At 39.5% G+C, this 24,150-nt stretch overlaps 3 protein-coding genes across 3 annotated transcripts; all 3 read left to right on the forward strand.

The window, feature by feature from the left end:
- Positions 1–1,272: 1,272 nt before the first annotated feature.
- Positions 1,273–1,929, forward strand: LOC118264854 (uncharacterized). The gene has a single exon (XM_035577513.2). It carries the CDS (start codon positions 1,273–1,275, stop codon positions 1,927–1,929), a length of 657 nt encoding a protein of 218 aa, XP_035433406.1.
- Positions 1,930–7,025: 5,096 nt separating this feature from the next.
- On the forward strand, positions 7,026–9,880 carry LOC126912506 (centrosomal protein of 112 kDa-like). Its single transcript, XM_050704950.1, has 2 exons — positions 7,026–8,648; positions 9,707–9,880. Exon 1 carries the CDS (start codon positions 7,127–7,129, stop codon positions 7,769–7,771), a length of 645 nt encoding a protein of 214 aa, XP_050560907.1. The 5' UTR covers positions 7,026–7,126; the 3' UTR covers positions 7,772–8,648; positions 9,707–9,880.
- Positions 9,881–11,042: 1,162 nt separating this feature from the next.
- Positions 11,043–20,974, forward strand: LOC118264699 (coiled-coil domain-containing protein 18-like). Its single transcript, XM_035577299.2, has 4 exons — positions 11,043–11,206; positions 12,724–12,777; positions 13,899–13,967; positions 18,626–20,974. Exons 2-4 carry the CDS (start codon positions 12,724–12,726, stop codon positions 19,655–19,657), a joined length of 1,155 nt encoding a protein of 384 aa, XP_035433192.2. The 5' UTR covers positions 11,043–11,206; the 3' UTR covers positions 19,658–20,974.
- Positions 20,975–24,150: the final 3,176 nt, after the last annotated feature.

The following is a 24,150-nucleotide window of genomic DNA, read 5'->3' on the forward strand; positions in this document are numbered from 1 at the left end:
ATAACGGTGGATTGTTTTATCATCTCGGTGTCTTTTTATCATATCGGTAGATCCTGTGTAATTTCGTGCGGTGCGGTCGCGGCGCCAGCGCCGGAGCGATGTTGATGTGGCTGCGGTTATTATAAAAACTTACTATATAATACTAATAATGATTTATTAGTATTGGGTTATTGGTAAAACACTAACAACCTCTCAGGACTATATTAGTGACACCATAAACAACAACTTTTGTTTTATGACTTTAATGTTAAACTGAAAAGTCTGATTAATTAGGTATTTAGACTTACAGTTATTTTTATTGTTATTATTGTAAAACAATTAGCTGGATCGTCCACAGTAATAAATGTGTATTTTGCAATTTTATCCCTTAAGAGATTTTTTATTTATCTTTGTGCTTCATTTTAATAAAGACATTGGTAATACAAATGTATATTCTTTATTAAAACTCTAAGAACCTATAGTAAAATAATTAAAAAGAAAAAGTAGAAAGTAAATATAATAAAATAGGTATAATTTATTTTTAAATCAATTCTCGTTGGATGTATTCTTCTTTCATGAGACCAGACAGTTCAGGTCTTCAGTTCGTTCACCCTTGTAAAAATATATAGGCACCTATACTAACTATATTTCAAAGATAGATAGATTATCATATCGCTGGATATGTTATCATTTCGGTGGATAAGTTTATCATTTCGGTGGATAAATTTATCATATCGGTGGATAACCTTTTCATATCGGTGTACATAAAAAAAATCGGTGACGGTTTATCATATCGGTGGAAACCAGAATTCAAACTGATTTTTCTTCTAAGTTTTACATGATATGTTGATGATGTTAAATTTGGGAATATATACTATCCTAAAGATTACATAAAACCTAAAAAATAAGCAAAATATGTACATAAACAAAAAAAGCACCGATATGATAAAAAAAATGGCATTTGTTGAAATTCACCCTTCTCCGAATTATCACAGATTTGAGGTACTGTCAATTGATCTGTTCGGTCCGTTACCCAAAGGACCTCAAGGGGAAAAATGGATATTTATTGTGGAAGACACAGCCTCACGCTGGGTAGAATTATTTGCCTTAAAAGAAGCTACATCTGAAAATTGTGCTATAATATTAATAAATGAAGTATTCCTACGTTATGGTTTACCAAGAAAACTAGTTAGTGATAACGGAGTACAATTTATTTCGGCTGTCATGCAAAAACTTACATTTTGTTTTGAAATAAAACAGGTATATACACCTGTATACCACCCAGAACCTAACATGGTGGAAAGGAAAAATAGAGATATGAAATCACAAATAGCAATTATGGTTAAAGAAAATCACCACAATTGGCCAAGTACATTACCAGCAATACGCTTCTCGATGAATACAGCTATGTGCCAAACCACAGGCGCTTCGCCATCATATCTTACATTTGGTCGTGAACTACGAACTGTATACGATTTAACACATGATTTAAGTACAATTCTTGAAACTGAAAATTTTGTGAAAGAAATCACGCCTACTATGAAAAAGTTAACGCAAGATTTGGCATTAGCAAAGGAAACTATTGAACAAAATCTGGAAGCAAGCTGTAATCGAGCAAATGCTAAAAGAAGAAAAGATCCTGGATATAAACCTGGTGACTTAGTGCTGGTTGAGACACATCCAATAAGCAGTAATGAGAAACAGTTCACAGCCAAATTTGCTCCACGCAGAGACGGTCCTTATGTTGTCCTTAAGAAACATGGAGTATCCACATATGAGGTAGCAAACCCAAAATCACCAGAAAAATCCATGGGAAAATATCACACTTCAGCATTATGTAAATTTGAACAAAGAGATGATAACGTGCCCAAACCCTTAAATCCCATAAGAAAAAGAGGGAGACCAAGGAAGATGGATACTGATCCTGGTACTCAGTCGGGACGACTATAGAGTACCAGAGGGGGAGATTGTAACAAACATACAGCGCCATCTAGTGTAATACGATAAGCAACAGTCATAAACTAGAAGACAGCTACATTAGACAAGTGACGCCATCTACACACCGCAGGTTGAACTATCTGCGTCAGCGCCGGTCCGCATCACCACTACAGACAACTACGTGTAGATATTGTGCACACATGTAAACAGTCTGCCTTTATAAGCAGAACAGTCTTTGAGTAAATCATCATTCGACTAGCTAGAGGATCAGAGTTCGGTAGCCACGCAGCCAATTCTGAGCCTAAGTAAGACTAGTACCTGTTCGATAGCCTAGCGGTCTTCAGGAACTAGCCAGCTAGGGGAGGTTGAATGGCGATAGCCACGCAGTCCCTTTCATCCCTCCACTTAGGGTTGCTTTAACATTATTACATGAATATTGTAAAAGTGTAACTTTATATAAGACAAGTTGTCAATAAACTCTCGTCTAGTACAACGGGGCTTTAATTTCAAACAAGCAACCCTACAGTAATAGATTTGTAATCTATAAATTTCTAGACTACAAACAGAAGCAACAATTTTTAGCTTAAGTAATTTAGTTTTAGCGCCGTATCGTGAAATTCCTAGAAGGACTTAAAGAAACAGGAAAAGACCCCATCTTCTTCCCGAATGGAAGTTTCTAGAGAATGCCTACGTGATGTTGATTTTGTAACCTAAGTTCTGAAGCCAAGGATCCATGTTTAATAGAAAGGGTGTAAGTAGTATTTATGTTATTTGGTACCTAACTTTTACTGCTAAAGTCGTTCTTAGTGTTAACAAAACAAGATCTTTCCTAGTTTTTGTTTGAAAATTGTGGCCTTGATATGTTGCATTTAGTTAAACCCCTCAAACTTCCATATTTCTTTGCGGTATGTTACACTAGCTTCAGCTAGCGTTTTCGTCAGCGTTTCCGTGGGATAGAAAGTATCTTATCAGTCAAGTCAGCTCATCTGTCTCTATACCAAATTCCATTAAAATCCGTTCAGTAGTTTCAGCGTGTTTGACGGACAAACATCCAAAAAACAAACTTTCACATTTATAACATTAGTGTGATAGTGTGATAATTTAAGTTGCCATATCCACATATTATGTGAGTTAAAAAATAGACACTCTAAACATTAGATTCATTGAGCATTTTAAATTCCCTAAGGATTCTCCTAAGTTAAAACTTATTAATAAATCAAAAAATGTTTTACTTATTCACTGGTTTATAACTCAGTTTCAGTAAAATAGTGAAAAATATTTATACATTTAGGTAGCTACTAAGAATTTCATATCTTTTAAACGTCCATAATATATTTTTTTACAAAAAGCCTTAAAAATATTATAGCGAGTTAATAAAGTAGCGGTTTGGGGCAATATTTCAGGCAATACGTTTCTAAAAGCTTCATGGGATCCATAAAAGTATATTCATCTTAGTACTATATTAATTCACAACATTCTAGATAAAAAATAGGTACTAAGACATAATAAATGAGCTTATAAAGTAGTGAATGAAATATTCACTCAATATGATATCGTTTCAAAATAAAATGTTGTGGTATTTTCAAATAATAGACGTTGAAATATGTCCTTGTTGCATATTTTATGGACATCATAATAGTATTAGATAGATAGATATTTGTAATAGAAAATATTATTTTAGAAGATTTATATAAAATGTAACGTTACTTTTGTTTAATGACTAGCAACGTCACACCCTTTATCCTAGTAAGGGTAGACAGAAGTACACATTACGGCACGTAATGCCGCTATACAATGTACACCCGCTTATAAGTCCTATGTAATGTGAGCTGAGCCTATTACCATATAATGAGCACAGTTCCAGATTCGGTACTCGTAATACTATTGACAAATTTTTCGAAAAGCTGAAAAAAAGCCCAACAATGCTTTGTTCGACCCGGCAATCGAACCCGAGAACCCTTGCCACTCGACCAACAAGACAGTTTAATACTTAACTAAAACATTACAAAATATTATATTAAGTGGTAATAAAATTAACTGTTACTGATTCATTCTATTTTAATTTTATACATAGGTATCTGTGGATACCAAAACGTTCACATAACCAAACAAAAATGAAACATTACTTTAAGAAAGTACACCAAAGAACATGCAGAACAGCGAGCGAAGGAAATGTTCGTACATTTCAGACTAAGCTAAAATCTGAGCGTTCAGGACGTGGAACAGAGAATTGCAGGCCGCGGCTACTTTATGTGCACCGCCAGGGACGGCGGTGCATGCAACAATGGAGGCTGTACGTGGTTGCACTACGGTCAAGTGGGATTACACGTCACCTGTCAGCCTCTGCGGAATATAAAACATTTTTTAAAAATTGTTACTTGTCAGATTGAACATTTTTATTCGATTTGAACGTATACATAAAATATCTCTGCCATTAAAAAAAAAAGAAACCTTGCTTCATGTTAGAATTTTGTCGTGTGTCGTGAATGCGTTTACAGACACGTACAAGTTCACACACCCAGACCTGCAACAGTAATTTATGGATCACACAAAGAGTTGCCCCAGGCGGGAATCGTCACACTACACGTTACGTGGCAGCTCGCAAATTAGCTATTGTAATAAGACTTCTGTACCTATATTAAAACAAAAACTTTTCTTTAAAGTTTGTTCGTCTGGACTGTTCTTTGTTTATCTGTCAATTATGCTGAAACTATTGAACGGATTTCGATGAAATTCAGTATATAGACAATGAATAAGTTAAATTGGGTAATAGGATATATAGAAGCTAGTAATATACCTATATAGAATTAAATAATCAAACGCATTCCGTGCTCAGCAATCATGTTTGCAACTGCCACAAAACTAGCAATGTAGTAAGTTAGTGTATTGCATAGAAGTTACTACAAAACGAAGTGTAGTGTAGTTAGTGAGTTGTTCCCCAGATAACGTGTTCATACCCCCACTAGTACCCACTAATACCCACGACAAAGTTTCATCTTGTACACTTTCAGCCCGTCCCCTAGTTGAAAGATAATTACTCTTTGGTCGGTTAAATATGAATTGCGGTTTAGCTTCACCACAGTCGAGAAGTTTTTTCTGTGAAGCTAATTTTTTCGTGGTCAACTTTTTAAACAGGTTTTTAGATTAATTTTAGGATAGTTTGTGTTTATGTTTAGTTTTTCATATATATATATTATATATATTATATAGATACAGTAATCTAAACTAACACATTATTTACAACTTAAAAATACCAAAAAAAATAAAGAATAAAAACTAACTTAAAACTAAAATAAAGGCAATAGGCGTGGTTAGGTGTGGTTAGGCGTCGAAGTACTCGTCCGCATCGCTGTCATTGGGGAACGTTCCCAGAAGACTGGCCGCATTGCCACGTTGTATGGCAATGCTTATCTTTTGACCGAAGAAATAGCCAGCCTTCTGGTCACGCGTAGAGTCGAATAGCTTATGTGCAATTTCTTTATATAGAGAATGTGCACCAGGACCCCATGGCCCAAGTGTTTCGACCCCAAACGGCTCAAAACAATAATTGCCAACTAAGTTAGAATATTTGCGCCGCTTGAGGTCCTCTGCCGCGGAAGCAGCCGCACCAGCGCATGCAGCAGTACTTAGAAGGTGAGATGGCGCAAGGGTGTCTACACACGTAGCGTCCCACACCAAAGGCCTACCCATCTTCCAAGGCAGCAACGACATACCATCTGGTCTCTTGCCATCATCACGTACCAAACCATTAGGTTCTAATACGGCTGGTACGCCGGCTGAGGCGAGAGCACGACGAATAATGTCGTTGATGCTGGCATGACGACTTATGCGGCCTGCACTTCTACGACATGAAAGACCATGGTGTCCCGAGCCATCGACTCTTTCTCCACAGTGGCAACAATGCGGAGAGACACAGGGAGCACCCAACCGTAAGCACACAGCTAGCCGGAACGTAATGTCATCCAACATAGTTCCTATGTAGGGTGACGGGAGCGCCTGAAGCCACAAACCTGATTCCCACTCTCCCACAGCCAATAAGCGAGCTCGCTCTGCAGCATTAGAAGAAGAGTTGATTAATGACTCACGAATAATACTGCACAGCGGCACGTCCCATTGTCTCTGAGAAGAAGGGTGAACAGGTAAATCAGTAAGTGGACAGGCCATTTTCCAAGCTTCCACTGCATCAGTCAAACACGGCACCTCAAAACTAGCCAGTGATGGAGAAAGAATTTTCCTGACTAATTCAGAGGTACTGTGGACCGATGAGAGAAATGCTGGTAAGCTAATACTTGAAATTTTGCGGACGCCGAGCCCACCCATGCGAATGGGAAGGGTAGCTTGTTGCCAAGCACGGTCATCCAAAGCCACATTAAGTATGGATGATAATGTGTGTCTGATAATTTTGTCTACATTTTCCAAAATATGTGAATTTTTCCATATATGAGATGCGCGGAGAATATAAGTAAATTTTGGTCCAAAACAACAATACCGAATCAGAGTGAAAGCCGAATGTGAGTTGATTTTGTGTAGTCTATCCGAAATATTATTGAAATTTTCTATTTTGTCTTCGATGAATGAAGGAAAACATTCATCGAATATTGGGGAACCTAGGAGGTGAAGTGAATTTTTATCCTTAATTTTGATATTGGGAGCTATTTCCTGAAATTTTGATAAAATCGTTTGTCGGTCAGTAGAGTTAGGTATGTAAATTTCACATTTAGATAAATTTAGGTCAAGGCCAATGGAATTTAGTCTTTCTTTTAATATGGTAAAATCTTTTAAAACAGAGTTGACGTCACCTCCTAGAGTTCCGTCATCTAAATACCATACGTTAAATTTGGAATTTAGTTCCCGAATAATAGGATTTATGGCTAAACTAAAAATGGCAGGTCCAAGAGGGTCTCCTTGTTGACAACCGACGGCCGATTCTATTAAATTGTCCTTATATAGTAATTTTGAAGGGTTTCGGTAACATTGCCAAAGAAAACTGTAAATTTTAGGGGTTTCTTTTTGTATTTCTGTCAACAAGGCGTCCCTGCTTACTGAATTAAAAGCGTTTTTATGTCAACCTTCATTTACTACTTTACAAAATATTTTCTACAACAAGATTGAAAACGATATACAAAACCTCCAAGCTACTAAAGAAAGAGTGCGCGCTGAGACCGAGAATAATATCGCTGCACTTCAAAAAAAAGAAGCGCAGAGAAGAATGGAAATAGAAAGAGAGATACAAAGCCTCCAAAAACACGAGAAGAGAGTACGTGCTGAGACACATAGCAATATCGATGCACTACGACAATATGAAACGCAAAAAAGAATAGAAATTGAAAACGAGATACAGAGACTCCGAGAAGATGAAGAGAGAGTACGCGCCGAGGCCAACAGTAACATCGCTACACTGCTGCAAGCTAAATCTGATGCCCAACAGAGTATAACTCAACTGGAAAAATATTATGCTGAGACAAAACAAGTACACGAAGCAGATATTGAGGACTTGACACGACAAGAAGCTAAGGAAAGAGCTATTATTGAGGAGAATATTAAAGCGTTGCAAGATGACTTGGCTTCGAGACAAGAAGAGTTTGAAATTATCATGGACTCTCTGCAACAAGAAGAGGACCGAACAAGGGGAGAAATCGAAGCTGAAATTGAAAAACTGGACGATGCTGAGACCAACAGGAGAGAAGAACACAATAAAATTATTGATGATCTAAAGCGTGATTTTCTTGAAAAAAAATCTCAAGTAGAGTCTGAAATTCGAAGGATAAGTGAAATTGAAGCTCAGACAAAAGAAAATATAGAGAGACACATACAAGCTATGGAAGCTATACTAGCTGGTACCAGAAAGAGGTAGTGCAGTAAGCAGATATTACGACCAAATACATCCTACGAAACAAGCCACTTTATTTTAATGAATGGAGCTCTATGCACTTGTGCGCGCTCCAGTAATATATATTTAAAATACATTTATTTTGTTTTTGAGAGCCATTCTCACGGCCCAAGGGACTGTATTATATATGTTACAGTCATAGTGATTAAATAGCAAGTATTCATAATAACTGGTAATTGTAATAAGTACCAAATTCACTAGAAAATGTAAAAAAATAATCACTTTATCTAGACATTATTCATAATCAGGAGTCCAAGTTAGTCAAAGTAATAATACATGTGTAACTCAAAATGTCATAAGAGCCTTACTTGTAAGAATAACATGTAAGAATAAAAATTAGTCTTTAAGATCAAATACTAATTTGTTTTGGCATAAATTTGATTCGCATTACGTTAGTAGGCCTATTTTTTTTTTTTGTTGACGGTGGGAAACCTTCAAAAGGCGCCTAGCTTTTTGGGGATAAAAGACTAGGGAGTGTGGGATTTTTACCTCACTAAAACCACCCCGGTGGCCACCCACAACACCTGTAAGGTGCACGGTGCAACGCCTGTTACGGCACTTCCCTAGGGAGACGTTGTGTCTCCCACGAACCTTGCTGTGCAAGTTGCACGGCAGCACGTGACCACTGTGCCACCGTCTTCCCTGAGGTCACTGGGTGGGCGCCTAGAGTCCTCACTCTATGCGCCCGTGGCCCCAAAGACGTTAGTAAGCCTACTGACTAATGACTTATGCAGGAAATGGTGGTGGTGATATTGTTTATTTGTAAAGGACATACTATAGTCAGTACGATATGTGCTATAAGTTACTGAACTATGTGCTGTATTCACTCTGTATTGTAGAGGTATTTTTTTTTTTTTTTTTTTTGAGTGGGGAAAATCATCCAATGACTTTTCTCGCCTTGGGTGAGGCGAGAGGGAGTGTCAGACTCTTACTGACTAAAAACCACCCCGTTCCTTCTCCTGCTTTTCGAGCCGGAGCCCCGGTAAACCCGCTAGGTAGTCCGCAGCTCCGGGTCAGGCATCAGCCCTGCTGGGCCCCATCTGTGGTGGTCTGATGGCTCTTTGAGGCGCGCGCGGAACGCGACGCGCCGCACGCACGGGTCTGGTTCTGTTCGGGCGGTGAGCTACCCTTGCTCGCCGTCCGCAGGCCCGCACTTACGGTGGCCGGAGATCGTCTCGCGATCCCCGACGCCCGGACTGTCTCTCGCGACGGCTGGGGCGTGAGGAGGTTTGTTCTCTCACGCGCCCCGCCTCCTCCTTAGCTAGCATGACTGCTTCGCAGAAGGAGGAGACGGCATCCCAGTCCCTCTCGCTCCGCACCATGGCCTGAACCAGTGCCGGGCGCGAGAGGTCGCCGTCGCCGACCACATCCCTGAGGACTTGGCGGTGCTCAGCCCACGCAGGGCACACCGCCACCGTATGTTCTACCGTGTCCTCCGGGCGGTCCTCACAGTGATGACACCCGGGCGTTTCCTCCCGCCCAATAAGGAACAGGAACCTACCGAAACTCCCATGTCCGGTAAGCACCTGCGTCAGGCGGTAGGTGAGGACGCCGTGGCGCCTCTCTAGCCACTCCTCAAAGAGGGGACTTACCGCTGCGATGACAGCGAGCCCAGCCCTCGGTTGCGACAGTCGTTGCTGCCATTCCGCCATGAGATCGCGCCGGAGCTCGTCCCGCCACGCACTGATCTGGCGCGGCAGTGGAGTTTCGCCCCGGCGACACGCGTCGGCGCGCAAACTGAACACGCGCGCGAGCACCTTCGCCTCCAAATCCCACGGCGGTAATCCGGCAAGGAGGTTCGCCGCCTCCCCGGAGATCGTGCGATATCCACGGATCACTCGGATAGCCATGACCCTCTGAGACGTGAGCAGCGTCCGAGCTGGCCGCCGCATTGTAGAGATATACATACTGTACATCATGTATTAGCATGTCTCACGACTAGTGACACTTTACTGGATCTGTACCTCTGCTATAATTAGTTTGTACCGACCCATTCACAAATAAAGCAATTTGAATTATGTATGCCATTTTTTTATATTGTTTTTCTCATAATTATAATATATTCCTTATGAATCAGTGTTTTATTAAGAGTTAATAAAATATGTCCTAATTTTTTTAAGAAATAACCCCGATGAAGTAATGAGAAGTTATCACCTCCACTAATTTAATTTGTCTTAATATTATGATTTACTTATTTTCAAATAATTGAACTGAAGTACCTAACTCGCGCACTCAGAGTCATTTAATGGTTACTTAACCCAGTCCTTAGCAATTGTTTTCCATACAAAATCGTTACTAAAGAATAGTTTAAGTAATCATTAAATGTCTCTGAGTGTGGCAGAATTCATTAGTATAGACGACGAATTTATTAATGTTTTATTTTATCTTTGGGTGTAAATCATTTGTAATGACCATTTTGACATCAAAGTTTGTCTACGGGCAATATTTCAAAATATAATGTAAAGTTACATTAAGAAAATTTACAGCTAAAATAAACAATTCCGCATTCATTTAATGAAGGCCAATCACAAGATATGTGAGTTTTATGATTAACTGACAGTAAAATACTTAATTTATTCGACATAACAGTTAGCAATAACGTCTAAAATAATATAGGACAAATTAATATAATAAAATAAAAAGTAAAACATTAAAAAAAAATGAAAAAGAAACAAGGAAACACTCTAGACTTATCTGAGTGATATACTTAGGCATGAGACAGATATATCAAAACGAATTTGAAATCCGATTGCTGTCAGAAATCGTATCGTATCGATATTGCAATATGAGAAAATTAATTTTAGAAAACTTAAAATCATAGGTTACACGAATAATAATAAAAAACACGAATATAGAATAATCTGAAGTCAAACAAACCAAGGCAACAAATCTAACGTATGCGTTTTCGATAGTTCTCATATTCATTCGTTCTCTATCACTCTACCAAACGAATACTTAGTTGGAATGAGAGACAGCGAGTTTCATTCTTCCTTTCTTTCTATCATACGATATCTGATGGAAGAACAAAAGAAATGAAGCGAATTGTCCAGTACCTAAGCAAGTTCGAATTAGTTTGTTTGCGTTTGCGACATGACATCCGCTACTGAAATCGATTTCTAAAATCGGTTTGTGAAATCGGATTTGTATCGGCTTGCGAAAAAATCTAAAAACGCCCATACCTATTCCTAATTACGCAGTATCATGATATGATATGGTAGATATGACGCATCCCGAAGCCAGCTTATCGACTGACTCGAGCCAGTTGGAATGCAGCGACGGACAGTTTAGGTGTTTGTGTTTTATCAATCTTTCAAATTTAATTACTTTGTAATTCACAATATATCTACAAATTGAGGTGAGGTTGGATTCGGCAACATCTTACTCTTGTGTGACCTGGAGGTAAGAGATTTCGTGTAGTTTAAGAGATTGAGATGTAGTTACATGTGTCTCGTGCTGTTTCTTTGTCATTTCAGTGGAACAAGTTTAGACGTGTCAGTGTTACTTGTAGGCATTACTGACATCTAGTGTTTTGATGGCAATACTGTACCCTTAGTATGAGTTTGCTTTACATTTCAAAGTAATCGAAAATAACAAAGACTCCGATTGGTTGGTTTATTCGAGCCGAACAATCTGTTGTTTATATTATTTTCATATTGCACCTTTTTAAACGTTGCACGCATCTTGGATTTTCTCCTGTGCTGTGAGTAGGGTTGCCAGCATTTTTTGTTGGGGTTGTCAAAAATCGCAATTGATATTTTTATTTAGAGTTTATTGTTATTTTTTTATAATATATATTTAATGAAATAAGATTTACAAATATAGTTAATTTTGTCATTAATACACGATATTTTGACATTAAAATAAAACTAAAAGAAAGTATTTTCTCAATTAAAAGTTATGATTTACTTGAATATCAGTTATCATTAACGACTATTTGAGTAACGACTGTTTAAGAAAATTTAAAACAACAAATATATTTTTGTGTGATAAGTAATTTGTCTCGTAGTAATCGATTTTAAGAAAATCGATTAAACAACACCCTCACGCACGCCACTTGGACATCCCTTTTTGGTTACTTCGTGAATCTTCGTGCTTATTCGGCAATACTCGGTACCCGGTAATATGTCTCTGTCACACGTTAGCATCTGCGTTGTGTTAGTGTCACTATCTCTGTCTTCTGTCTGTCTTGAGTGCAGTCGGTTACAAAACTTTTCGTATATTTCATTATTACTGTTGTTAATTTTTATTGTTAAGTTTTTAAGTATTTTGTTAGTTTTTGTTTTGTGTTTAAATTTGTTTATTTTAATATTTGGTTTATTTGTACTTTGTTACTGATTAGGGAACTTTATTAGTACATTAGGTTTAAAAAATTAATATTGCAGTAATAGTTTTCTTCACGCTCACTTCAGACGCGCCTAGTTACGTTGACGCTATTGTACTTTAGTATTCAAGTATAAAATTAGGTATTACATATTTGCAACTCATACATTTTTGCCTACACTATTTTAATTAAGCAACGGCGGGCGTACGGAAATATAGTATTTTTGCGTACCCTATATTTCTTCAACAGTATACATATACAAGTACCGAGCCTCGAAATATAGTACAATACAATATAATATAGTACGATTGGTAACCCCAGCCGTGAGTTCGTTTACAAACATACAAACTCACACACACCGTGGTGTGTACCAGACCAGACCAGGAACAACAGCTTAAGAAAAACCTAAAATATAATATAGATTTGCAGTCGCTATTTAATTTCCTTTATATTTACTGCAGATAAGACCGATAGTATAATCTATAGTGTAGGTCACCAAATGTCGGCTAATGCGCTCTGTCAATAATAATATAATTAGAGAAATAATATTTATCATAAGGATATAATTTATGAAATATTTATTTATATTTTATAGATGCCTGTAACCGAATCTGAAGATGACGATGTTAGCGATCTGTGCGAGGTGTTAGTGAGTAATAATTACATTATTTTTATCTTTACACAATATAGGTATAACCTTAATTTTAACTAGGATCACTTGACGACCCTTCAATATTTGATCATAATTGATGTTGAACACATAGCACGTGTCAACTAACCACATACACAGGTGATTTGGTTCGACGTTTTTCTCTTGGGAGGTGATATACAACAAATTTCCTTCAAAATTAAATGGGGTCCTTCAAAATGAGACGCATATTTAGTTTAAAAGTGAACGTTACTGAGACAAGGAAGCGTGTGCCGGTCGGGCACGTATACATTGTAGGGCAGGTCACGTTGTATAATATTTTGCAAATAAAGATGTTTTTGAAATTGCTCTTTTCTCTTCACATTCTAATTATATACATATATGTTAGTAACTTAATAAAGACACTAACATATATTCAATATCATACCACAACTGCAAAAAAACAATCATTCAATAGCTGACAAACAAAACTTACAACGAAATAGAGTCAATTTTACATACTGTCACATAGTTCAAAACATATGAGCACAATCATGCACACAAATACATACGCACCTCAATCCTCCATCCGCACGTTAATCCTCCCCCACACACCCACACCCACACACCCACACCCACACACCAGAAACACACATACCCACACACACACTTAAGAGCGCAAACTAAAAACTAAAAGATAAATTTTACTTGTTCATTCTATTTTGCCAACTGTTTTGAATTGTTACTTTTCTCACACTTATGTATGTCGTTACTGTAAATTAGAAAAACGGAATTACCTATCACAAGCAAAAACTTGCTTAAAAGGCAATTCCTAAAACAGTACATTTATTGAAATAAGTGGATGAAATAAATAATTTTAATTTTTAATTTTTTAATTATCATCAAGTTATTAATTTGTTTTTAAGAATTTTATAAATAATTTAATGATTAAAACAATCAACAAACGAAAAATGTTGCATATCTCAGAAACTAGTCACTTTCGGACCTCAGGGTTAATTTTGTAGGAAATGTTATCACCTCCTGACCTCCCGGAAGGAATACGTCAAATTACAAGCCAACCTGTATACATATGAGATACATAATGATGATATAATTATAATGGAATATTTATTTATTTATAGATAACTGAAACAGAACCTGCAGCTGACGCTGGCGACGGCAGCGGTCCGTCCAGGGAGACAAGGGATTCAGTGAGTTACATTGTAATATTTCTACAAATCTTAGTTTTCTTTGTAATTCTGTACCTATCTATGTTCTACATAATTATATCTTATAAATGCGAAAGATTGTATGCTTGTTTGTTACTTCATCACGTACGACTGAAGCGATCGAGATGGCATTTGGAGCAGGGATAGATTATGAAATAACATATAGGCAATTTTTTTCCCATGGGACACGGGCGAAGCTGCTGGCAGAAGCTAGTATACATATGTATATACCGTATGACTGGTGAGATACGTTCAATACTTATGGAGAGTGCTCGGTACTCGATTCTCGTTAACTTGGTATAAAAAAATAGGTGCTTTATTTTTTATCGAAATGTCTCTCAAACTAAGTGAAATTTGAATAGGTTTGGATATAGGTAGGTAACAGCTGTACAGTGTAGGTACCTATGTATGTATTCTGCGTTGATAGCGCACTGCGCGACCCGTGCGTCCGCGCGGTGTCCAAATATGTATTCCGCAGTTAAATACTGGACTCTCGGTGTACTGTGTACGAAGTTTACTAAGAAGTTATTTAATATTTCATTTTTATGTTATTTTATTTCATAATATATGTTCGCATACTATCACGTCCTCAAATATTGAAGGTATCTCACCAGTCAGTCTGTATAAAATGAGTGACTGACTGACTAACAGACAACGCCCAGCCGAAACTACTGGCCGTAGAGAGCTGTGGCATGGGCATTCGTCAAGGGGTGTAGTAGGTAGCATTAAGAGAGGATTTTTGAAAATAATAACACTGAGTCTTTTAACAAATATTGGAACTTAGCCCTATGTAGCACATGTTGACTTTCCTCCTGCGAAATTGCATTAATATAATTATGTATTATGTATCAGCTGGAGGCTGAGTCACCCTCGTCCGTAGGAGAGCACCCAAAAAAACGAATCCCTACACGTGGCCTCTGGGTGGTGCTAACCAGGTGACACTCTGGTGGTAGGCTTCGGCCGACGGCATTATGACCACCCACCGAGCAAAACCGTGTCGCCAAGCGGCCTAGCCGTGTTCCGCGATGCTCGGTGAAGCCGTATGAGAGGATGAGTCGAGATGTTTGCTCCACTATGGGTAGACCGATCTGGCGCGCGCTGGTGTAGCTTCATCGGGTGGCCAGTCGCGGAGGGTAGCGGGATCCGAGGCACGGTGCACCGCTGGCCGACCGCAGATAGTTGGGGGCCCAATTAGCGTGCTAGCCACACGTGAAAGGCTGCCCCGCCATCTAGCGAAAAATCCCATGGATACGCCATCGTGCCGGTTGGCGACCGGACGAGAGGGCCCGATGGATATTCATGGGGGGCTCGGGCGTCCCCGCAGTCTCCAGGCTGGCCTCCCATTGATGTAGCTAACTGCAGTGCGCGTCTGGGGTCGCCTGTGTGGAGGAACATTTCACTGCCATCCTCTCAGCAACCTCACACTCCTTTATGAAGACAAGAGCAAAGAAAAGGGTTAAACAGCGGCTGCACTCCTCTCCCTCAAAGTGCACCTCTCTAACATCCGAGGCTTGCACTCCAATCTCAATGCGGTCCATCACCATCTGGAGACCGAGAACCCCACGCTCTTGTTTCTCTCGGAGACCCAGATCAGATGTCCGTCGGACGTATCATACCTGAACTACCCAGGCTTTTCCCTGGAGCACAAGTTCGTTCCCCGCGCAGGCGTATGCCTATACGTCCAAGACGGCATCTGTTACCGGCGTCTCCGAAACTTTGAAGACCCCAGTTTTTCAACCTTGTGGATACTGGTGGACACAGGCATGGAGAAAATTCTCTATGCCTGTGTCTACCGGTCGCACAGCGGAGATTTGGAGACGACCAGATTAGCTCAACACCTTGTGGAGACGGCGGATGCGGCTCGGCAGAGGTACCCTTCGGCCCAGTTGGTGTTACTGGGGGACTTTAACGCCCATCACCAGGAGTGGCTGTTCCCATACCAGTGCACTGACCATGCTGGGAGGGAAATGCGTAAGCTTGCGCTAACGCTTGGCCTGACCCAGCTGGTCCAGGAGGCCACAGGGGTGCCCGATGTCGACTCGCATACTGCCAACTGCTTAGACCTTCTGCTGACAACTGATCCAGACAGCTACTCGGTGTCAGTTTCTTCACCCTTGGGTAGCTCTGACCATTGTCTGGTGAAATCCGTATCCACGTACTCCCCACCGGATCCTTGTCCCAGAGGATCTCGGCGGATGTGGCGGTACAAGTCAGCAGATTGGGATGGGATGCGATCTTTTTTTGCATCCTATCCTTAGCGGCCTGTCTGCTTCTCTACTGAAGACCCGTCAGCTTGTGCGGATGCCATAACGGGGGTGTTGCGTCAGGGCATGGAATACTACATTCCATTCTCGGACGCGACATCTTTCGGTGGGACTCGTCCATGGTTCGATGCCGACTGCAGACGGGCTGAAGCGCGAAAGCATGCGGCATACTTGGCATGGGCGGATGCCAGGCGTCGTAGGGCTGACGACATTCTTCAGAGGAAGAGAGCCTATAACCGGGCTGCCAAGTCATGCAAAAAGGCATTACGGATGGCTCGGTTCAACCACATTGGCCGAATAGGGAACAAACTGGCTTCTTACCCAGCGGGTAGTAAAGCGTTTTGGTCCCTGGCCAAGGCGGTTGAATCGAACTTCTGCCGCCCTTCACTCCCACCTCTCCTGGGGCCTAACGGGACACGGGCACACACCGCGGTAGAGAAAGCGAACCTGTTTGCTTCTCTATTTGCGGAATCTTCACGTCTTGATACTGGTGGCGCTTTGCCTCCTTCTCTCCATAGAGTTTGCGAGACGAATATGTCAAAAATTCGCATCCGACAGAAGGAGGTATATAAGACGTTGCGTAATCTTGACGTGAACAAGGCCAGTGGGCCCGACGGAATCCCACCCGCCTGAGTTGTCTCCAATCCTGACACGCCTGTTTCGACTTTCTTTGGAGACTGGTCAAGTGCCGGTTGCATGGAAGCTGGCCAACGTGCAGCCTGTGCCCAAAAAAGGTAGTCGTGCCGACCCTAATAATTACCGGCCAATCTCAGTCTCAGAGTATGGAACGTGTACTTAACAACAGGCTCCTGGCATACCTTGAAGGTAACGACCTCCTCAGCGATCAGCAGTATGGGTTTCGCCGCAACCGATCCACTGGGGACCTTCTTGCGTATGCCACCCACATTTGGAGCGAGGCCATCGAGAAGCACGGGGAGGCAATAGCGGTCTCTCTCGATATATCGAAGGCCTTTGACAGGGTTTGGCACGACAGCCTTATCGGCAAGCTTCCTGCATATGGACTTCCCGCTGATCTGTGCAGATGGATTGCAGATTTCCTGAGGGATCGGTCAATTCGAGTAGTCATTGAAGGCTGCTCGTCTGACCAATTTGGCATCAACGCCGGAGTCCCTCAGGGGTCAGTACTTTCAGCAACGCTCTTTTTGCTGCACATATACGACCTGCTTAAGCCCGGTATCTTTGGGTATGCAGATGACAGCACAGTTGTTGAAAGGTATGTGTCCGATGCGCGGACTAGCGGAACACAGATCCGGTCTCTAAGAGAATCCATGGTCGAACGGTTGAACTCGTCCTTGAAGGCGGTCTCCGATTGGGGTGACGCCAACTTGGTCAAGTTCAACGCTACCAAAACCCAGGCGTGTCTATTCTCTGCCAAACGGAGTCAATTTCCGCTGGCTCCGACTTTCCGAAATGTGTCCGTTCCGGTAGCGGATCATCTTGAGCTTCTGGGCGTAACTCTATCGCCAACGCTTAACTTCGGCTCTTATATAGAGTCGAAGGCGCATCTGGCTGGTAGGAAGTTGGGTATCCTCTCGAAGGTGAGACGGTACTTCACACCGAAACAACTGCTGAGCCTGTACCAAGCGCAGGTTCGGTCATGTATGGAGTACTGTTCTCACCTTTGGGACGGCTCGGCCAAATACCAGCTGGATGCGCTCGAACACATTGAAAGGCGTGCCAAGAAGCTCATCAACGATGATGCGCTTGTGGAGGCCCGGCTTCAAAGCCTTGAACACAGGCGCAAGGTCGCAAGCCTTTCCGTTTTTTACCGGGTACATTTCGGAGAGTGTGCGGGGGAATTGCACAACTTGATTCCCCCTAGTCCTTTTCATCATCGAACCACAAGACAATCGGCGAGGCGTCCCCGCTTCATGGTAGATATCCCACCCACTCGCACGAAGCGCTTCGCTTCAAGCTTCCTTGTGCGAACTGCTAGGGAGTGGAACTCCTTGCCGGAGTCTGTGTTTCCTGATGGGTATAACTTGGGTGTCTTCAAGGCCCGAGTGAATAGGTTGCTTATGGGCAGACGTGCTCCACCGTAGGCCGCATCATCACTTACCATCAGGTGAGATAGCGGCCAAACGTCGACCCATTAAATGTAAAAAAAAAAATGTAGAATACTGTGAACCTATGTGGAGCTCTGAACAAACATGATATTTATGTAAAGATACTTCACAGGGTAGCCTACAAACATTATTCCAGGTGCGCTTGTGTCTATATTTAGGTCCATTCATGATTTCTAGAACTAGATTCCAGGTCTTCATCACTTACCTCCTGTACCTTAATTTTTTTCCGCTTTAAACAGTGAATTAACGAAATACATTATCTTACACACATTTTCTGTTTTTCTCTCAGAACAAGAAACCACAAAATAAAAGAAAAAATAATGGCAGTTCAAAGCATACGGAATACGAATCAAAGAAGAAAAAAGTACAGGAAAAACGGGCGGAACTCAAGCGTAATAGGCTAGAATTGAATGTTATAGGACTTACTATTAGAATACAAAATACATGTAAACAACTGCAGAATCAAATAGACAAATTGGAAAAAAAATTGGAGGATTGCGCAGAAAACAATAATAACGATTTAAATAAATTTAAAGAAACCAAAAAAATGTTACTACATGAAAAAATGTTACTAAAAAATGTTACTAAATTGAACACAATTATACAACAACAAGCGAAGGGGGAGGAGGAGAGGGAAAATGAACTCAAAGAATTGGAAAGTGAAATATTAAAAATCGAACAGGCAATACAGGAGCAAGAAACAAAGTATGAAAAGGAGAAAAAACAGAAGGCTGAGGAACTCGATCAATTGAAAAACCAATTTAAAACAGAGACAGTTAAAATTGAACAGGAAAAAACAAAGCATAATGAGGAGATAAGTCAGATAGAAACACAAATACAAGAGCTAAAAAGAAAGTATGATGAAGAGAAAATACAGAAGGCTGAGGAACTCGATAAATTGAAAAACGAATTTAAAACAGAGAAAGTTAAAATTGAACAGGAAAAAACAAAGCATAATGAGGAGATTAGTCAGATGGAAACACAAATACAAGAGCTAAAAAGAGAGTATGATGAAGAGAAAATACAGAAGGCTGAGGAACTCGATCAATTGAAAAACGAATTTAAAACAGAGAAAGTTAAAATCGAACAGGCAAAAATAAAGCATGACGAGGAGATTAGTCAGATGGAAACACAAATACAGAGCATCAGAGAAAAGAAAGCTCAGCTGGAAGACCAACAACAAACACTGCAAAACTCACTGGATTATGAAACGGAACAATTTCAAAGACAAACTGAAGCTATGCAGAAGATCGAGGAGTTAAAACAATCATACGAAGCTGATATTGATGAAATGAAAATACTACGAAAGAAAAAAATATAATAGTCAAAGGTAACATGATGAGGGAAGAAGAATTTTACAAAACCATGCAACCAGACAAGGACGAGATACGCAAAATTGACTCCAAATTTGATGAGCTACAAACCAACACGGCCAAGAAGAGAGAACAATACAATACAATGATTGAAAGCCTGAAGCGTGGCTTGGATGAAAATAAATGTGACAAAGAACTTGAGCATGTTGTTACACAGGATCCAGAAACTGTAGGTATTGCACAATTCGAGGATAACGAGACGAACCAGCAACTGACGGCTCAAAACCAAACAATCAATCAAGTGAATGCGCAAAAGACACAAAATGAAGAACAACATATTATGGAAGAACTCAGCCAGAGTACAGTGAGTAACACGCAACCACCAGCTCTTGGATCTTTGACGTTCTCAGTTACAGCAGAGCTGCTGCACCCCACGCCAGGACCTAGCGGTATCAACCCTGGCGATGTGACAAGAGCGCAAGCGTCACCCCCGCAGCTACCAGTTGCCGATGGACCCAGCCAACAATAAGACGTCAGCTTTTGGCTGGCGTCGCTTTTGGTAGCTGTCAGTTTATCAACAAACGCGTCAGCAATCAGTAGCAACAGAGACTTTACTCCTATTAATTTGGACACTTTTATACCCATCTTAACACATTCGAAACAACATTCGCTCCCCCTTGGGCACGTGTGACGTTTGTAACACTTTCTCTGTTAGTTTACCAGCCCTTGGTCCCACCAATAATTGGGGGACCGCTCCTAATTATTTCTTACTTATCAACGATTTCTTCATAAGTATCACATGCTTGGTGTTAACATTAAAGTAAATTGATGTTTAAGTATTTAACTATAAGGCAGAAATTAGAAATATAGCGGCGCGGGGGCGGCGGTATACAGTCCGTATGAAAGCGGTCCCCCAACGAGACGTATTTTTTTTTAGAATTATTAGTACATTCTTAGGTACTTTAAGATTAAGTTTCTTTTATTATTTTTTACTTTTTAAAGGGAAATTAAGTTTTTATGTCGGGGGTTTTTTTAATTTTTAATTTAATTTTTTATTTTATACTTTTTATAGGTAGGTTAGGTTAAGTTAGGCTTAGTATATTACATATACTTACTATAATTTCGATTCTTGTTAAAGTAAAGATTACATTCGAGGTCAATCTCGTTCGCTTTTATTTTATTTTTTTTGACTTATTAATTACTAGTTTTTGTTTCTGTATAAGTAGGCTAAAGATTACATTGGTGCAAGATTTTTTGTTTATAATAAAACGTTAAATTAAAAATTTTATATTTTTGTTATTAAATTTTTGATTATTATTTTTTTATTTAATTTTTTATTTTTGTTAATACGAAAAAATAATATCTTTCAATATCTTCTTTCAGTGCGGTTTAATTTGAGACCCCATTCCAGTATATTTGCAGACCTTCGGCTAATCTCCCCACTTTCACCGCCCATAACTTTAAAACGGCTCAACCGATTTTCATCAAACATGTCTAAGAACACTCGCAGATAAGTCCCCTTTCATACGAAAAAAACTAAATTGAAATCACTGCATCCGTTCGGGAGTTATGATGCCACAGACAGACAGACAGACAGACAGACACGTCAAACTTATAACACCCCTCTTTTTGCGTCGGGGGTTAAAAAAGCTATTACTCAAAAAATCTTTTAATTTGTGTAATGAAAACCTCAGATCCATCAGTTACCGTGTACCAACAAATTCCAGAAAGAAAAATATATTCCGACATTTTCCCACAGATTATTAAACCCCGTCAATTCTCGTACAAAACATCACGACTTCCATATTTTAATATTAAAACGGGCTATTATTAAAGCTCTGATCCGCTTACTTTAATATAAGTCCGGCCATCACGGGCTATTCCCGCGATAATATTTTTTTTATATTCCCCCCTAATGAAAAATTACGATCGTCTATGACTGGTTGGGGAGCCAAGGCTACAGGCTACAAGTAAAGAATAAGACTTTATGAATATCCCTCCGAGTTACTCGCTTTACGATCCTTCAATGTTTCTCTTGAATTGCTCACGTCATGATCGTCAGGGGTAATTGCACCCTAAGGTAATAAATTATAATGTTCATTTTTGTCTGTAAATGTTATGTGACTTAGGTCTGTTTTTACCTGCTTAAATATTACATTGTAAGAAACTTAGTAACTTGATGTTGATGAAGACAGTCTGCGTTTTGTCTTGTGGTGGTATCATAGAACTCGATACTAATGTACAGATAATCAATCAAAATCTGACAATTCTAAACAACAATAGTGCTCAAAATGTGAAACTAATATGCGGTACAATCTTAATACTTGAGAAATTGAGACCACAATCCGCCAACCCACCTCAAATTACTAAAGCGATAAGACATTAGGAGACAGCCGGAGAATGGAACCGCTCACAACTATCGCCACAATTGCGGTTAGTCACTGGATAAGTGGCTGGTACACAGACTACACAAGCTATGCATGACCAGTGTAAACTAACCGCTGAATGTACTAAAAGATCATATAACGCGAGACCACGATAAACTGGTTTTGTATAGCCTTATATGTAACTATAACGGGTGCTCACACCGCCATGTGCTACATTATATCATTATACATCTTTAGGCATTCAATGTGCGGTTGAAGATATAATATGTCTTTAAATAATTAATAGTCGTGTCTATTTCCCTGTCTCACTAATAGTATAGAGTCCTCCAATATATAAGTACATTGTAGTTACACCATAGCATTGCTAACTGCGTATTAGAATCTATATAAATTGACTGGCAAAATGTGAATGCTTTTTTCAAAGTCAAAGTCAAATCATTTATTCCAATTAAACCCTAAATACTTCAACTTAGGTACTTCTTAAACGTAAATAAAGAAAGAAATAAACAATAGTCTTTCAGTCTGTCCATCAGTGAAACTAGGTGCTCGTTCCAAAGTGTAGCTTAAAATGGCGAAGAACGAGTAAGAAACTCCTTTCATTACTCTTTAACACATTGAACGCCGCGGTGGTCACCGTGACCAACGGCTTCTATTGGCAGTCAAAGACCAGTCATATGAGACAAGCATCCACTGCTGAACACAGGCCTGCATCCCCCATCAAACGATCAGATAAAGATCCCATAGCTCCTACTGGATGAAACAAGCATCACAAACCAACATCTATTCTCGTCACGCGTTCGATATAAAAAACAGTCATTTCTAACGTTCTACGAACAAAACGCTCGTTCCGTATTTAAAATTATTTAAATAGACAATAACGTACGTGACTATTGTGGGAACAATAAAAAATGCGTCCAAATTAAAATGGCCGCTCGTATCGGTTCTAGAACACTTTTTCAAATATTCTATGTTACAAAAATATGTTTTTTTAAGGTTTTTTTATTTTATTTCAAATGTATTAATATTATTAATTGGAAAACAAAAATATGTATTCGGTCTAACGTTTTTGTGATAGTAATTGCAATAGACTCGCTGTCGGCCATTATTTGGATCGATTTATAAAAGTTATGAAAACAAAACCATTTGGAAATATTTTCACATGATTGCGTGTCATATAAAATTGTTCAGAAGAAAACTGTGCCTTACCCTAGGTATTTGCAGCTCAGCATACAGTTCATCAGTAGGGAAACGGACTGGTTTGTATAACATGACTTTCAGAACCGCACGCTGCGCGTACTATTATAAAAAACACAACTGTTTCATTTCTCTTTGTATGTGTTAATGTAATTGGTATAAAACCGTGTTGACAATAAACATAACTTATCTCTTTAGATTACTTTGAACAATGGCTCATAAGCAGTTACCACATAATTACAAGTAATACCATAAAACCTTCAATATTTTTACTTCCTCGATGCTGTAATGTACCTGTAGTAGTAAGCTACCTTAGTAAGGGTTCATTCTAAAGCCTTTTGCTCCTAGGAAGTCTAGGAACTATTTATTGCTAGGCTAACCGGCTTTGAGCACTAACGCAATCAAGACTCGCCTTCAGATTTTCCTTTGGAAACGTTTTAAAGGCAACCACATTGACTAGCTTAGAAATATAGATTGAAGATTGAACTTCATTAGTTTAAAGAGTTGTATGAAATGAAGTTATTATTTAGTGATCATAGTTATTATTTGACAAGGAACTCGACTGGTTTCAAGCCATGCTATGGCTCATATTCATTAACAGCATACCGTGGCGACAGTCGCGCTGCTACTGGTTACGTGAGTAAGTTTCATTGAACATTTTTGAATGAAACCTTTTTACTTTTTAATTTACACTGTTTAACTGAGAATTTCAAATCTAAATTGTTGTTGATACGTTGCGTGTTCAACAATCATAAGTGCGTCAGTCAGCGAGACTTTGATTAAGAAAATTATTATTTAGGTTTGTTCGCCTAAAACAAAAACTTATTCTCGTATCACAAAACTTAAATCAAAGCCTACAATTTACTTTATACAAATCCAAATCAAACCTCTACATCGGTACAAAACAAGTTTTGATTAAA

The sequence above is a fragment of the Spodoptera frugiperda genome, chromosome 26, assembly GCF_023101765.2.
Source record: "Spodoptera frugiperda isolate SF20-4 chromosome 26, AGI-APGP_CSIRO_Sfru_2.0, whole genome shotgun sequence".
NCBI classification, from domain to species: Eukaryota; Metazoa; Arthropoda; class Insecta; order Lepidoptera; family Noctuidae; genus Spodoptera; species Spodoptera frugiperda.

Bases quoted from the DNA above. Each gene is read 5' to 3' on its own strand.
- LOC118264854 (XM_035577513.2), top strand. From the start codon at position 1,273: ATGGTGGAAAGGAAAAATAGAGATATGAAATCACAAATAGCAATTATG.
- LOC126912506 (XM_050704950.1), top strand. From the start codon at position 7,127: ATGGAAATAGAAAGAGAGATACAAAGCCTCCAAAAACACGAGAAGAGA.
- LOC118264699 (XM_035577299.2), top strand. From the start codon at position 12,724: ATGCCTGTAACCGAATCTGAAGATGACGATGTTAGCGATCTGTGCGAG. The intron at 12,778-13,898 runs GTGAGTAATAAT...ATTTATTTATAG, and splicing joins GCGATCTGTGCGAGGTGTTA to ATAACTGAAACAGAACCTGC. The intron at 13,968-18,625 runs GTGAGTTACATT...TTTTTCTCTCAG, and splicing joins CCAGGGAGACAAGGGATTCA to AACAAGAAACCACAAAATAA.